The sequence below is a fragment of the Anomaloglossus baeobatrachus genome, chromosome 12 (assembly GCF_048569485.1).
Source record: "Anomaloglossus baeobatrachus isolate aAnoBae1 chromosome 12, aAnoBae1.hap1, whole genome shotgun sequence".
NCBI classification, from domain to species: Eukaryota; Metazoa; Chordata; class Amphibia; order Anura; family Aromobatidae; genus Anomaloglossus; species Anomaloglossus baeobatrachus.
Genome location: NC_134364.1, coordinates 67,801,815 through 67,816,536, shown reverse-complemented (window position 1 = coordinate 67,816,536; position 14,722 = coordinate 67,801,815). Strand labels below are relative to the sequence as shown.

Sequence of the window (14,722 nt, the reverse complement as noted above, 5' to 3'; positions counted from 1 at the left end):
AGGTTCAGTACGGAGTTAATGGATGCAATCAAGTCACTAACATCCGCATGACCCTCAGATAAATCAATGGGGTACATAGAGGTAGCGTCTGAGCCCACAGTAAAAGTATCCTCCTCGCCCTGCAATTCAGCTCGTGAATCAGAGCCGTGGGACGAGGAAGGAGAAGAGTCCCTGCGTCTCCGTTTAGGAGGACGGGGTCCTAAAACATGCTCTGTTAGCTCTGCAGAGCGAGTCGGAGCAGCAGAGGCGCCCTGAGAAGGGGGCTGATGCATGGTCAGCAGAGTCCGGGACAGCTGTCCCATGGAGTCGGCAAAAGACTGGGAGATAGCTCTGGAAAAAGATGCTACCCAAGCCGGGGGTTCAGCCACCGGGGCCGGAGCACCCGGAGGGACCCCTGAGGAGACTCCAGGCTGAGGCACCACCATGTTCGAGCAGGCATCACAATGTGGATATGTGCTCGGTTCAGGCAGAATGAGCTGACATGCAGTGCATATAGAGTAAAGCCTTGCTCCTAGTGAGAGACATGCTGCTGAGGTGGAGGCTCTGCAGTAAAGAATACACTCCTTCAGAATGACCCCCTGAGAGTGTATAATAAAGCCCACAACCAGAGGTTGTGGCTTACCAGACCGGTTTTTGTGTGCCCTCCGGATTCCACAGCTCGGACCCCCAGTGGATGCAGAAGTTGCAGCAGCCAGCGCCGATCAGTGAGTGAACGCTGATAAAATGGCGCCGGAGTGAGGACGGGGGGGCGGGGTTTAGCCCAAGAGCGGGAACCGGAGGGCCAAGGAGAGATACAGGGGAGGGAAACATCTCCTCAGAGAGGAGTGTCCTCCCCTCTGCTGAACGGCCGGTGGGCGGCGCCGCACTGTTCCCCTGCATGACTGACATGCAGGGGAACTGAAAACGAAACTAGGCCGCAACTGAAGCCGGGGCCTAGATTTTTACATGCGGTCGACGAGCAGGCACCCTCGGCGCGGTTCTCAGGAAAAACCCAGAGAACCGGCCGGAAATCACAGCAAAGTTAAAAAACACACTCTCCCCTCAATAAATGTACAAGGGACCCCTGAATAACGTCTCAATACTTAGCTTATGAGACGCAGGGCCAGGTCCCTGGGGGGGGTGAGCGCTCCGTCCGGCAGGATCCTGACAGGGCTGCGGATGGAGACCGGTCTCCTGCAAAGCAGAGAGAACCGTGATGGCTCCCACTTCAAGCCAGAGCCTCAGGGGATGGTGAAGGAGCACGGCATGTGAAGGCTCCAGCCTTGTAAAGTCAACCTTAACAGCACCGCCGACACAGTGGGGTGAGAAGGGACATGCCGGGAGTCCAGACTGGACCCGCTTTTCTTCCAAATCTTTGAAATCAAAAATCTTAAAAATCAAAAATCAGAGAATGCATGTGTGTGTGTGACCTCCTGAACACAAAGCATTGAACTGGTTAGATTTGTCATCCAGGGGGTGTATATGCTCGGAGGGAGGAGCTACACTTTTAGTGTAGTACTTTGTGTGTCCTCCGGAGGCAGAAGCTATACACCCATGGTCTGGGTCTCCCATAAGGAACGATGAAGACATTTCATATACATAAAACATAACTTTTAATTCATACAAGGAATAAAAGTGAACTGAAATTCACTAGTGAGAATTAAAAACCAGAGGTGCCAATAGTCCAATCATTCGGACCATATCAGGCTGAGGGCACAGTTAATAGGCCCAGAAGTACGGTCTGTCTCAGCTTACTCCAGGCAAGGTGAGTTAGAACACTCAAACCTTCTAACAAACCAGTCAGCTGAGAAAGAAATAGGTGCACACACAGAAAAAATTCCAATCAAAGCCCCCTTTAGGGAGGGGGAGGGGTTTCACCAGTGTGTCACAGGCAGTTATACTGGTACCTAAGTAAAGCCATAAAAGGATCCCACGTCATATGGGAACGGTCTTACCAGGTCCAGGAATTAATATCAGGCATACAAACAGGGTACCGGCTCTTGAGGGGGGCTGTCAACCAGCACATCAAATCCCATACATGCCAGGAAACCCGTATCAGGCATATGGATGGATCTTCCCACTCCCAACGTTTCACAAACAGATCATCAGGGGAGTCCAAGTGGGATGTCAAAACGGGCTGTTGCTAAGTGTCATCATAATGCAACAGTCCATGAATGCCCAGGTATCCTTTTATGGCTTTACTTAGGTACCAGTATAACTGCCTGTGGCTTCTTTCTCAGCTGACTGGTTTGTTAGAAGGTTTGAGTGTTCTAACTCACCTTGCCTGGAGTAAGCTGAGACAGAGCGTACTTCTGGGCCTATTAACTGTGCTCTCAGCCTGATATGGACCGAATGATTGGACTATTGGCACCTCTGGATTTTAATTCTCACTAGTGAATTTCAGTTCACCTTTATTCCTTGTATGAATTAAAAGTTATGTTTTATGTATATGACATTTTTCTAAAGCTCCGTAACTGGTCCAGCTAATTTGTTGGGAAGAGATCGAGCAAGCCGAGCGGGGGAAGAGATCGAGCAAGCCGAGCGGGGAAGAGATCGAGCAAGCCGAGCGGGGAAGAGATCGAGCAAGCCGAGCGGGGAAGAGATCGAGCAAGCCGAGCGGGGAAGAGATCGAGCAAGCCGAGCGGGGAAGAGATCGAGCAAGCCAAGCGGGGAAGAGATCGAGCAAGCCAAGCGGGGAAGAGATCGAGCAAGCCGAGCGGGGAAGAGATCGAGCAAGCCGAGCGGGGAAGAGATCGAGCAAGCCGAGCGGGGGAAGAGACAGGCGCCGAGCGGGGGAAGAGACAGGCGCCGAGCGGGGGAAGAGACAGGCGCCGAGCGGGGGAAGAGACAGGCGCCGAGCGGGGGAAGAGACAGGCGCCGAGCGGGGGAAGAGACAGGCGCCGAGCGGGGGAAGAGACAGGCGCCGAGCGGGGGAAGAGACAGGCGCCGAGCGGGGGAAGAGACAGGCGCCGAGCGGGGGAAGAGACAGGCGCCGAGCGGGGGAAGAGACAGGCGCCGAGCGGGGGAAGAGACAGGCGCCGAGCGGGGGAAGAGACAGGCGCCGAGCGGGGGAAGAGACAGGCGCCGAGCGGGGGAAGAGACAGGCGCCGAGCGGGGGAAGAGACAGGCGCCGAGCGGGGGGAGAGACAGGCGCCGAGCGGGGGAAGAGACAGGCGCCGAGCGGGGGAAGAGACAGGCGCCGAGCGGGGAAGAGACAGGCGCCGAGCGGGGAAGAGACAGGCGCCGAGCGGGGAAGAGACAGGCGCCGAGCGGGGAAGAGACAGGCGCCGAGCGGGGAAGAGACAGGGGCAGAAAGGGAAAAAAAAGACTCAGGAGGGAAGAGCGTCAGGCAGAGGGGCTTTCCTTTGGTCAGTAGCAGTGCGTCGCACGCTTTCCTTTCATTTACTGTTATATTTCTAGCTCGCTTTCTTTTGAAAGATCTACGCGTGATATGAGAACAACCATTTTATAAGAAAAAAAAAAATCACAATGACTGCACCTTAGGAGGCAGCGGTGGAGGAACAGCTCGTTTCATGGTGGAACTGCAAGAAGAGAGTGAAAATAGGTCAGACTTCCTAACAGGGTGGATCAGAGCAAACAATGTAAGGCTGGGAAAGAATACTGAGGAAAAGTCAGACAAGAAGTGACAAAAACAAATCTCAATATAGGACAGGATATTCTTCCACAAGAAAAGGTTAAAAACATAACAGGAGGTGCTGAAAAATAAGAACGCTGTAGATAAGGAGGTAATGAAAGTCTTACTCATGGTTTGCTCCATTTGCAAAAGGATTCCAGTTGATGCCCTAAAGAAATAAATGACATAAGGTTTGGAGCAGCAATATACCGTACACACACATCTTACTGTAATGAATTTCAGTAAAAACTGAGCAAAGGTGACTTTTGCGCAAAACAAGAATTTGCTATAAGTCATTTTCCAATACTGCTAAGAAGCTGCATCTGAAAACTTGAGCAAATCCTCTATATAAATGTCCAGCCCCAAATGCTGCATATTCTTCTATACCCTACTGTACCTAAACATTAGGTTTCTACATGCATCTTATATTTTTGTACTCTGTCATACCGGATAAGATTGAGCCCTGCAATAATTTTCAACAGTGCTCAACCCTTGTGTCCCAAGCATCAATGGGGTCCTAGAGCAAAAACGCATCCAATCAATGCTGCTCACATTATCATTGTGGCTTCAATTATAAATTGAGAGCATGATCAAGAGTCAGATCCATTACAAGAGAGACTCTGAGAAGTCCCAAATATGATTGTACATTTTAATGGCCATAAATAGTAAAAAAATATAAACCTATAGAGCAATTCCAAGCTCTGCCAGCAGGTGTCGCTGCAGAACTGCAATGATCTGCTGAATTAGTCTGCAGCTGGCAATGAGGCTGCACAATCGAGGATTAGCTGCCGCAATATTCACAACATGGTCATTGCAACGTGTAAACACAGCTAGGACCAAAACAAAAGTGGGTTTTTTTTTTCCGGTGTTACATACTCACCACTTCATTGGCTTCAGTTTCCTTCCTGAGTGGAGGCTCAAACTGCAGCTTGTCAACTAGAACAGAGAGATGTGGTTAACGTGAGAGACTGTCATGCTGGCGGTCTTCATAGCAATACCTCGATCTATTGTATTTTCACACAAAACACAGAAATGGATTATTTTTTTTAGAGGAAGTATCCTGCGCTGAAGGACCTGTTCTCTGCAGCTAGGACACGTAGATGCACAGAAAGCTCTGTGATACTAAGGGCTAATAATATAGTTCTTCTTTCGTCTGGGTTATGTAATTGCAAGCAGGGACCGAGAGATCAGGAGCCACAGCTTTCATCAACGGATATTATTGTAAAGAGGAAACAATTATTTTCCAATTTACTCAGACGAGATAGATTACAAATCACTCACTCCTCCTAATACGGCCAAGAGGGGCACTTGGGACCCCAATTCTCCTAAGCAGTGGAGGATGTAGTAGTCCATGGAAACACTAGCAACTAATGCAAAACGACCACCAGGATGCAATGAAAGCAGAGATGCTAGGAGTAGTCGTTTTACAACAGCAATGGAGCCATCGCTTGGCTAACACCATAAATATAGATGAATTATTAGCGGGCAACTCACAGTTGAGCTCAGACACCGTCCTCTCGGCTCTTTTGTTGGTAGACTTGATGGTGTGGCGCACAGCCAATATGGGCTGAAAGAGATCGCAATGCGCTTTATTACTTACGACAAAGCGCACTTAAGACATTATTGGGAGGTTCAGTACCCCAAGTCCTGAAAAAGGACTGGCAAGGCCCGGTTACTCACCTCCAGATCATCATCGTCAGGCTCGATATAATGGTGGTGGTGGTCTGGATTGTTGACCTTGTCCAGGAGCTCCAATGCCATTAATCTCGAGAGACCTCCTTGTGCTACAAAAGTGTGCTGAAAAGTGAGAATATGCCTCATTAATATTGGGGATATTAAAAATATATTCATATTTATTCTACCAGGGAGACACATTGAAATCAGAGAGTCCCATAGCAAAACTCAAAACAGGCCTGATCCCCACTGAAAAAGCTCACCCCGTTCACGATGGGTGTTTTTAGTACTTCGAGGAGCCCCACTGGCTGTTATGACCTGCTGCAAATGTGATTCATAGCAAGACACCAGCTTCTCATGGACAATGTCCTACATGTCAGTAATATTCTAGGGTTTGTGTGCTGGAACGGCCTTCTTCACATCCCACTAAAGATTTTGTATGGGGGTTTAAGTCAGGCCACAGTGAAGGCCAATCCAGAATCTTTCAGCACTTCTTCTGAAATCAAAACGTGGTGGACTTTGAGGCTTGGATCACTGTTCTGTTGGGAGGTCCAAGGACGCCCAAGCTTCAGTTTCTCCATAGAAGACATGACGTTTTCTCCTAGTATTTCCTGATACTTGACTGATTCAATCTTGTCCTCCAAATGCTGCAGGTTTCTAGTGCCAAAAGAAAGCAAAGAAGCCCCACAGCGTCACCAAGCCACCATTATGCTTCACTATAGGCATCACTGAGCCACCGCCATGCTTCACTGTAGGCATCACTAAGACTCCGCTATGCTTCCCTGTTGCCATCACCGAGGCCCCGCTATGCTTCACTGTGGGCATTACAGAGTGCCCACCATGCATCACTGTAGAAATCACGGCGCCCCAGAGATGCTTCACTGTAGACATTACAGAGCCATCGCCATGCTTCAGTATAGTCATCATCAAGCCACCACCATGCTTAGCCGTGGGCATCACCAAGACACTGCCATGCTTCACTGTGGGCAAAACAGAACCCCTGCCATGCGTCACTGTAGACATCACTGAGCCCCTGCAATGCTTCACTGTAGACACGAAAGAGCCCTTGCCATGCTTCACAGTAGGCATCACCAAGCCCTCGCCATCCTTCACTGTAGGCATCACCAAGTCCCCACCATGCTTCACTATAGAAAGGATGTTCTTTTCAGCATATGCTTTTTTCTTCTTACACCACATACTGCAAAAAGTTCCAGTGTCATTTCATCACTACACAGAACAATATCCCCAAACGTCTGTGGCTTAGATTGTTTTGAACATATTGGAGCCGACTTTTCTTCTCGCTTTGGAGTCAGCAGAGGTAAAGTGACAAAGTCTAGCTCACAAGTGATGCCGGATTCCAGTTCTGTCCGGAGCTCGGATAGTGTTTCTGCCAAAACACTTGAAAATAAAAACAAGAAGAAGAGATCCAGTTCCACAGACATGAAAATCTTCTTTATTGATGTATAACAAAAATTCCAAACAACATTCATATCGGTTTCGAGTGACAAAAAACACTGACATGTTTATGGTGCCTCAAGCTCTCTTAAGGCTGCTTTACATGCTTCAATTTATCGTGCGATCGCACCCACCCCCATCGTTTGTGCGGCACGGGCAATTTCTTGCTCGTGACGCACAATGCTGTAACCCCCTCTCACACGTACTTACCTTCCAAACGACGTACTTTGGGCGGCGCACATCCACTTCCTGAAGGTGGAGGGACGCTCGGCGTCACAGCAACGTCACACAGCGGCCGCCCAATAGAAGCGGAGGGGTGGAGATGAGCGGGACGTAAACATCCCGCCCACCTCCTTCCTTCCGCATTGCCGGCGGAACGCAGGTAAGCTGTGTTCATCGTTCCCGGGGTGTCACACGGAGCCATGTGTGCTGCCTCGGGAATATTGAACAACCGGACGTTCAATTTTTAGAAAATGAGCGACGTGTCAACGATGAACGAGAAGGTGAGTATTTATGCTCGTTCATAGCTGTCACACGCTACGATATCACTAATGATGCCGGATGTGCATCACTTATGACGTGACTCCGCCGACATCTCGTTAGATATATCGTAGCGTGTAAATCCCGCTTTAGTCATGGTAGCATGCTTCATGGATCATAAACATGTCAATTTTTTTTTATCACTCCACGCTGATATGGCTGTTATTTGGTATTTTCAATATGCATCAATAATGAAGATTTGTATGTCTGTCAACAGAGGTGCAGATCCTGGATGACTGGGCAAGGAGACCCTGCTCCTACCGTGCAAACTGAAGTCTCTGTGTTTGGTACAAGGAAATGTGACGCAGAAACAACGCAGTAAAAGAAGAGGGACAGCTTACTTCCTTTGCATAGTCATCGTGCCGGCCATTGGGCTGATTGCACTTCAACACAATGGATGAGGGAGGCCTTTCTGGGTTACATGGGCCTAAGATGAGACGTCATCCAGGGTTTTGAACCACATATAAAATTTGGAATCCCAGTAATATTCAGTTTGCAGCCCCTCTGTTTTAGCCGTTGATGGGGGTTTTGACTGATGAACTCCCACCGCTAACTGAATGCCATGTCAATAGTTGCTTAAGATGAGATTAGATTTGTCTGTATGGTATATTGCGTTTACACATACAAAACCCAGACTTGGTACTTACAGTTAACAGTCGCTCTGCAGTTGGCCGTTTTTTGGGGTTTTTGGTGAGAGAAACTTTAACAAAGTTGTGAAAGATCGGCGTCCTGCAAAAGAAGAGACGCAAGTTTGTAAAGGTCACAATATGGCTCTTAAATTAGTAGTCACCCAACCTCTATGAAGGCCCTTTGCTCTACGGGTGGTACGGCTGTACTCACCATTTCAGCTTCTCTTTTAGCTTCGGAGGCTGGAAGTTGCTCTTTGACATGAGGAATAAAGCTCTAGGTGAAATAAAACATGTAAATATAGATGTAATACTGAACAATAAAAACTAATTTGTATGCAATATAGTAGATTAGTGAATAAGCATAGTCTTCCGGGGTTATGCAATCAAGGGCAGCGTTGTTCCTAGGGGGACTAAGCATTTACATTGCAATCGCCCTAAAATAAACAGCTGAGCAGCAGCTGTAAGATCTAATCTTTACACTCTCGCAGTGGAAGATCCCTTTAAATCATTCACAAAGATTATGAATGACATAACAAACCTCATTGGATGCAGATCAAACAATGGCGGCTGCAGCTCTGCCAGTTCTATTGAGGTGATGCCGACTGCCCAGATGTCGCACAGCTGGTTGTAGCCTCCGTTTTTCTCCACTGCCGCCACTTCGGGAGCCATCCTGTAATGCAGTGGATATAGTTATATACTAGCTACATTCAGATGATCCGAAAAGAAAAAAAACATACAAAACAAAAGTCTCGTTACCAGTATGGCGTCCCAATAAAAGACTTCCTCTTGGCGATAGTTGCAGTTATCTTTGCTGCCACCCCAAAGTCCGCTGTAAGAGAAACAAGGGGGTGATGTACTGTGAAGACAAAGAAAACCCTGCCCAATATAGAACATAGAAGATAAGATGGTACCTAGTTTGACATCCCCATTGTCAGTGAGTAGTATGTTGGCACCCTGCAAGAGATACATGTGGCATTAATGAAGATCTTAATGAAGGGAACCTCATTGGTATAAATCTGTGACATCACATCCATGCCCTCCGTACCTTGATATCTCTGTGCATTTTACCCTTACTGTGTAAATATGCCAGACCCTAAAAAAAAAAAAACAACAAAAAAAACAAACAAACCAGAGACATGAGTAAGGGTGGCAGAACAGCATAAGGATATGACAATATTCACATTACAAGACTGTATCATGCTTTACTAGAGAAAAACCCAACATCATAATTTGGCTGTGGCTACATGGCGAGCTTAGACCACCAACAAGTAACAGCACCGTTGCCATAAGCTGCAAACGCAATATTTTCCTTTGGGGCCAGACTGAGCTGGACACCGGCCTTGCACAATGGTCGTAATATCCCAGGCAGCCATATTTATAATTACCAAAGGACAGAGACTTCACTGCCACATTCCCCTTTTCAGCTGCACTAGAAAATTGAATTTTCTTAAGAAAATTCTGCACCCTCTGAAAGATTACCGCACATGCGTTTTTTGACCATTACCTATGGCAAAAAACGCAGGTACCTGCAGAAAAGAATTGACATGCAATTATTTTTGCTGCAGAAAACATGCAGCAAAACCTGTTGGTGAAAAAAAACGCAGTGTGCGCACAGGGCTTAAAAGCTCATTCTTCTGGGAAGGTTTTCATCAAGATTTGGGGAGGTATCGAAGGAAATATTTGCCCCTTCTTCCAGAAGAGGATTTGTGAGGTCAGGCCCGGATGTTGGAGGAGGGGTGAGTCTCACAAACTCCCTTCTAGTTGATCCCAAGGTGTTAGATGGGGCTGAGGTCCAGACTCAGAGTGGCGGGTCATGTTCTTCTAACAGACTTCCCCCCCCCCCCCCCCATCCCACCCCCAACCACATCTGTATGGACCTTGTGCACTGGGCACAGTCATGGCGAACATAAGGCCTTCCACAAACTGCTCCAACAAGGATGGAAGCTACAATTCTCCACGATGTCTTGTGCTGAAGCAAAAGATTTCTCTTCCCTGAAACTAGTGAGCCAAGGCTGACCTCTGAAACACATCCCCGGGCATTATCCTCCTACACCAAACAGCGGGCACAATGCAGTAAGGGTGATAACGTTCTTCTGGAATCAAACCCAGACACGTCAGGCGCATATAGAGAAGTGTGATCCATCACTGCACAGAACACATCTCTTCCAGAGTCCAGTGGTGGCGGCTTTAGGCCCTGTGCGCACTAGTGCGTTTTACCTGCGGATTTGCCGCGGAAATTTCTTAAGAAATGTCTGCAATCTTTGTGCAGACATTTCCCAGCAAATCCTATGTGAAAAAAAATAGCTGTGCGCACACTGCGGATTTTTCTCAAGAAATTTCCTTGAGAAGAATTTCTTGAGAAAATGAGCATGTCCATTATTTTCCGCAGGTAGCTGCGGAATACCCCCGGAATTTCACTCCATTCACTGTAATGTAATCGCGAAATTCCGGGGGTATACCGCAGGTAGCAAATGATGTGCGGTATACCCCCGGTATAGCCGCGATTTACCTGCGGTAATGCTCATCGCTGATTGCGGTTTTGTAGGAAGCGATGTCATTATGCCAGGAAGAGGAAGCGGAGCAGAGTAAACACAGACGTCACACTCTCTGGACGCCGCACAGAAGCACTTCCGTACGACCTCCAGGTGCCCGTGCAGTCTATGTCCCGCTCCAGCCTCGCGGCTGCCTGCACTGCAGCGTGTCAGTGTGTGCCCGCAGTGTCAGCAGCTTGTCACCCTGCAGCGCAGGCAGCCGCGGGGATGACGATCGCTGCTGTCAGGAGGTGAGATCATTACCTGCTGTGACGATCTCCTGACGTCACCGCGGTCACTGCTGTCTATGCCCGTCTCGCAAGCGGCCCGAGAATGTCACTAGCGGTGACGTCACGGGCTCTCGCGATACTTCTGACAACGCGGCGGGCATAGAAGTCAGTGACAGCGCTGACGTCAGCAGTACAGGAGATGATCACAGCAGGTAATGATCTCATCTATCCTCCTGGCAGCAGCGCTCGGCATCCCATGCAGTGACCTGGGCTATTGAGGTTAGCTCAGGTCACTGCATTGCTCTCCCAGCCAATGGGGAACATTCAGTTCTTCATTGACTGAGACAGCGACTATGGTATGAATCGCGGTGGAACCCCCCCCCCCGTTATTGGATTACGCCGGACGTGGAATTGATTGTTCTTTTCAATAAATTGGTGAAAGCGGGAATGTTTTGGGGAGTGTTTTTTCAAATAAAACTTTTTTTGTTGTCTATTTTTTATTTCTTACTGACTGGGTTGGTGATGTCGGGTATCTGATAGACGCCTGACCTCACCAACCCCAGGGCTTGATGCCAGGTAACATTACACAACCCCATATATTACCTCGTTTGCCAACGCACCAGGGCAACGGGATGAGTTGGGGCGAAGCGCCAGGATTGGCACGTCTAATTGATGCGCCACTTCTGGGGCGGCTGCGGCCTGCTATTTTTAGGCTGGGGAGTGTCCAATAACAGTGGACCTCCCTAGTCTGAGAATACCAGACCACAGCTGTCCGCTTTACCTCGGCTGGTGATGCAATTTGGGGGGAACCCCACGTTTTTTGTTTTAAATTATTTAATGTAAAATAACAAAAGATGGGGGGACCTCACGTCGTTTTTTTTTTTTAATTATTTATTTTATGGCTAAATACAAGGCTAAGCACCCTTTAGTGCCACATGAAAGTCACTAAAAGGGTGCCAGATTAGAAAATGCAGGGGGGTGGGACATTATATAGGTCTTTCTCATCTATCTATCTATTCATCTATCTATTCATCTATCCATCTTTCCCTCTATCCCTTATCTGTATCGATTATCTATATTATTTATTGCAAAACCACAGGGACCAACCTGCGGTAAATCCGCGGCAAATCCGCATGCGTTTTTCCCGCGGATTTTTCCGCATGTGCGGAAATCTTCAACTCCCAGAAGTTTCTCAAGAAATTTTCTTGAGAAAAATCACTTTTCTAGTGCGCACATAGCCTTACACTGCTCCATCTGACGCTAGGCATTGTGCTTGGTGATGTACAGCTGCTGAAGCTGCTAGGCCATGAAGCTCTCGGTGGGCGCAGAGTTTGTGCTGATGTTAGCAGAGGGGGGGGGTCAGGACGTTGCAGTTATGGGGTCAGCAGAGCGTTGGCGACTTTTCTGCCCTCTGCTCCTCAGCACTCGGCCCCCCGCTCTGTAACGTTACAGGGTCTCCACTTTGTGGCTGAGTTACTGCGACTCCTTCTACTTCTCAATAATAACACTCACTGGTGATGGGGGAAGATTTAGGAGATATAAATGTCATGAATGGACTTGGAGGCTCCTACTACAAGACATGCTGGTATCAGTGAGCTCCGCACCACTGGCCATTCTATCACGTTAGTAAAGGCAGAGAGCATGGTGAGGAACTGCATTTTGGTAATAGAACTGAATGAAAAACCTGAATTCAATTATTAACACGTGCGTCCCAATACTTTTCTCCATATACTGCATGTGTGTAGGAAAAGAAGGGAATTTTGTTTACTTACCGTAAATTCCTTTTCTTCTAGCTCCAATTGGGAGACCCAGACAGTGGGTGTATAGCTACTGCCTCTGGAGGCCGCACAAAGAACTACACTTAAAAGTGTAAGGCCCCTCCCCTTCTGGCTATACACCCTCCCGTAGGAGTACGGATTCCTCAGTTTTAGTACCAAAGCAAGAAGGAGGAAAGCCAATAACAGTTTCAAAAACAAATTCAATCCGATAACAAGATCGGAGAACTTAAGAAACAACATGAACAACATGTGCACCCGAAAAACGAAACCCTAAGAACAAATAGGGCGGGTGCTGGGTCTCCCAATTGGAGCTAGAAGAAAAGGAATTTACGGTAAGTAAACAAAATTCCCTTCTTCTTTTTCGCTCCTAATTGGGAGACCCAGACAGTGGGACGTCCAAAAGCAGTCCCTGGGTGGGTAAAAAGATACCACATGAACGGGCTGTCAGACAGCCCTTTCCTACAGGTGGGCCACCGCCGCCTGAAGGACCTGTCTACCTAGGCTGGCATCTGCCGAAGCGTAGGTATGCACTTGATAGTGTTTGGTAAACGTGTGCAGACTCGACCAGGTAGCCGCCTGGCACACCTGCTGAGCCGTAGCCTGATGCCGCAATGCCCAGGACGCACCCACGGCTCTGGTAGAATGGGCCTTCAGTCCAGATGGAATCGGAAGCCCAGCAGAACGGTATGTGTGAAGAATTGGTTCCTTGATCCACCGCGCCAGGGTGGATTTGGAAGCTTGCGATCCCTTATGCTGACCAGCGACTAGGACAAAGAGCGCATCAGAACGGCGTAGAGACGCCGTGCGAGAAATGTAAATCCTGAGTGCTCTCACCAGGTCCAACAGATGTAAACCTTTTTCAAATTGGTGAACTGGATGCGGACACAAAGATGGCAAAGTGATATCCTGATTGAGATGAAAGGAAGAAACCACCTTGGGAGAAAACTCTGGAATTGGACGCAGTACTACCTTGTCTTGGTGAAACACCAGGAAGGGAGATTTGCAAGATAACGCCGCTAGCTCGGACACTCTTCGAAGAGACGTGACCGCCACAAGAAAAACTACTTTTTGTGAAAGCCGAGAAAGGGAAACCTCTTTCAAAGGCTCGAAAGGCGGCTTCTGGAGAGCAATGAGAACCTTGTTTAGATCCCAGGGTTCCAATGGCCGTCTGTAAGGAGGAACGATATGACAAACTCCTTGGAGAAACGTGCGTACTTTAGAAAGCCGTGCCAAGCGCTTCTGAAAGAATACGGATAGCGCGGAGACTTGACCATTAAGAGAGCTAAGCGACAAACCTTTTTCCAACCCAGACTGCAGGAAAGAAAGAAAAATTGGCAATGCAAATGGCCAGGGAGAAAACCCCTGAGCCAAGCACCAAGCTAAGAATATCTTCCACGTCCTGTGATAGATCTTAGCTGAGGATGGTTTTCTAGCCTGTCTCATTGTGGCAACAACTTCATGAGATAAACCTGAGGCCGCTAGGATCCAGGACTCAATGGCCACACAGTCAGGTTCAGGGCCGCAGAATTCAGATGGAAAAACGGCCCTTGAGACAGCAAATCTGGACGGTCTGGTAGTGCCCACGGTTGGCCTACCGTGAGATGCCACAGATCCGGGTACCACGACCTTCTTGGCCAGTCTGGAGCGACGAGAATGGCTCGATGGCAGTCGGACCTGATTTTCCGGAGAACTCTGGGTAACAATGCTAGAGGTGGGAACACATAGGGGAGTCGGAATTGCGACCAATCCTGAACCAAGGCGTCTGCCGCCAGCGCTCGGTGATCGTGAGACCGTGCCATGAAAACTGGGACCTTGTTGTTGTGCCGTGACGCCATCAGATCGACGTCCGGCGTCCCCCAGCGGCAACAGATCTGCTGAAACACGTCCGGGTGAAGGGACCATTCTCCTGCGTCCATGCCCTGGCGACTGAGAAAGTCTGCTTCCCAGTTTTCCACGCCTGGGATGTGAACTGCGGATATGGTGGACGCTTTGCTTTCCACCCACGTCAAAATCCGCCGGACTTCCTGAAAGGCTTGGCGACTGCGTGTTCCCCCTTGGTGGTTGATGTACGCCACTGCCGTGGAATTGTCCGACTGAATCCGAATCTGCTTGCCTTCCAGCCATTGTTGGAAGGCTCGCAGAGCAAGATAGACTGCTCTGATTTCCAGAACATTGATCTGCAGGGTGGACTCTTCCTGAGTCCACGTCCCCTGAGCCCTGTGGTGGAGAAACACCGCTCCCCACCCTGATAGGCTCGCATCCGTCGTGACCA

General features: G+C 48.7%; 1 protein-coding gene across 1 annotated transcript in view; it reads right to left on the bottom strand.

Moving 5' to 3' along the window:
• MAP4K5 (mitogen-activated protein kinase kinase kinase kinase 5) overlaps positions 1 to 14,722 on the bottom strand; it is a 116,810-nt gene that overhangs the window by 55,978 nt on the left and 46,110 nt on the right. Inside the window, exons 6-16 of the mRNA XM_075330241.1 lie at positions 8,957 to 9,004; positions 8,823 to 8,865; positions 8,668 to 8,740; positions 8,450 to 8,581; positions 8,123 to 8,185; positions 7,930 to 8,011; positions 5,294 to 5,410; positions 5,108 to 5,180; positions 4,494 to 4,549; positions 3,742 to 3,782; positions 3,479 to 3,521 (exon numbers count right to left, since the gene is read on the bottom strand). Coding sequence (XP_075186356.1) covers positions 3,479 to 3,521; positions 3,742 to 3,782; positions 4,494 to 4,549; positions 5,108 to 5,180; positions 5,294 to 5,410; positions 7,930 to 8,011; positions 8,123 to 8,185; positions 8,450 to 8,581; positions 8,668 to 8,740; positions 8,823 to 8,865; positions 8,957 to 9,004 — 771 coding nt within the window. The remainder of the gene's footprint in view (positions 1 to 3,478; positions 3,522 to 3,741; positions 3,783 to 4,493; positions 4,550 to 5,107; positions 5,181 to 5,293; positions 5,411 to 7,929; positions 8,012 to 8,122; positions 8,186 to 8,449; positions 8,582 to 8,667; positions 8,741 to 8,822; positions 8,866 to 8,956; positions 9,005 to 14,722) is intronic.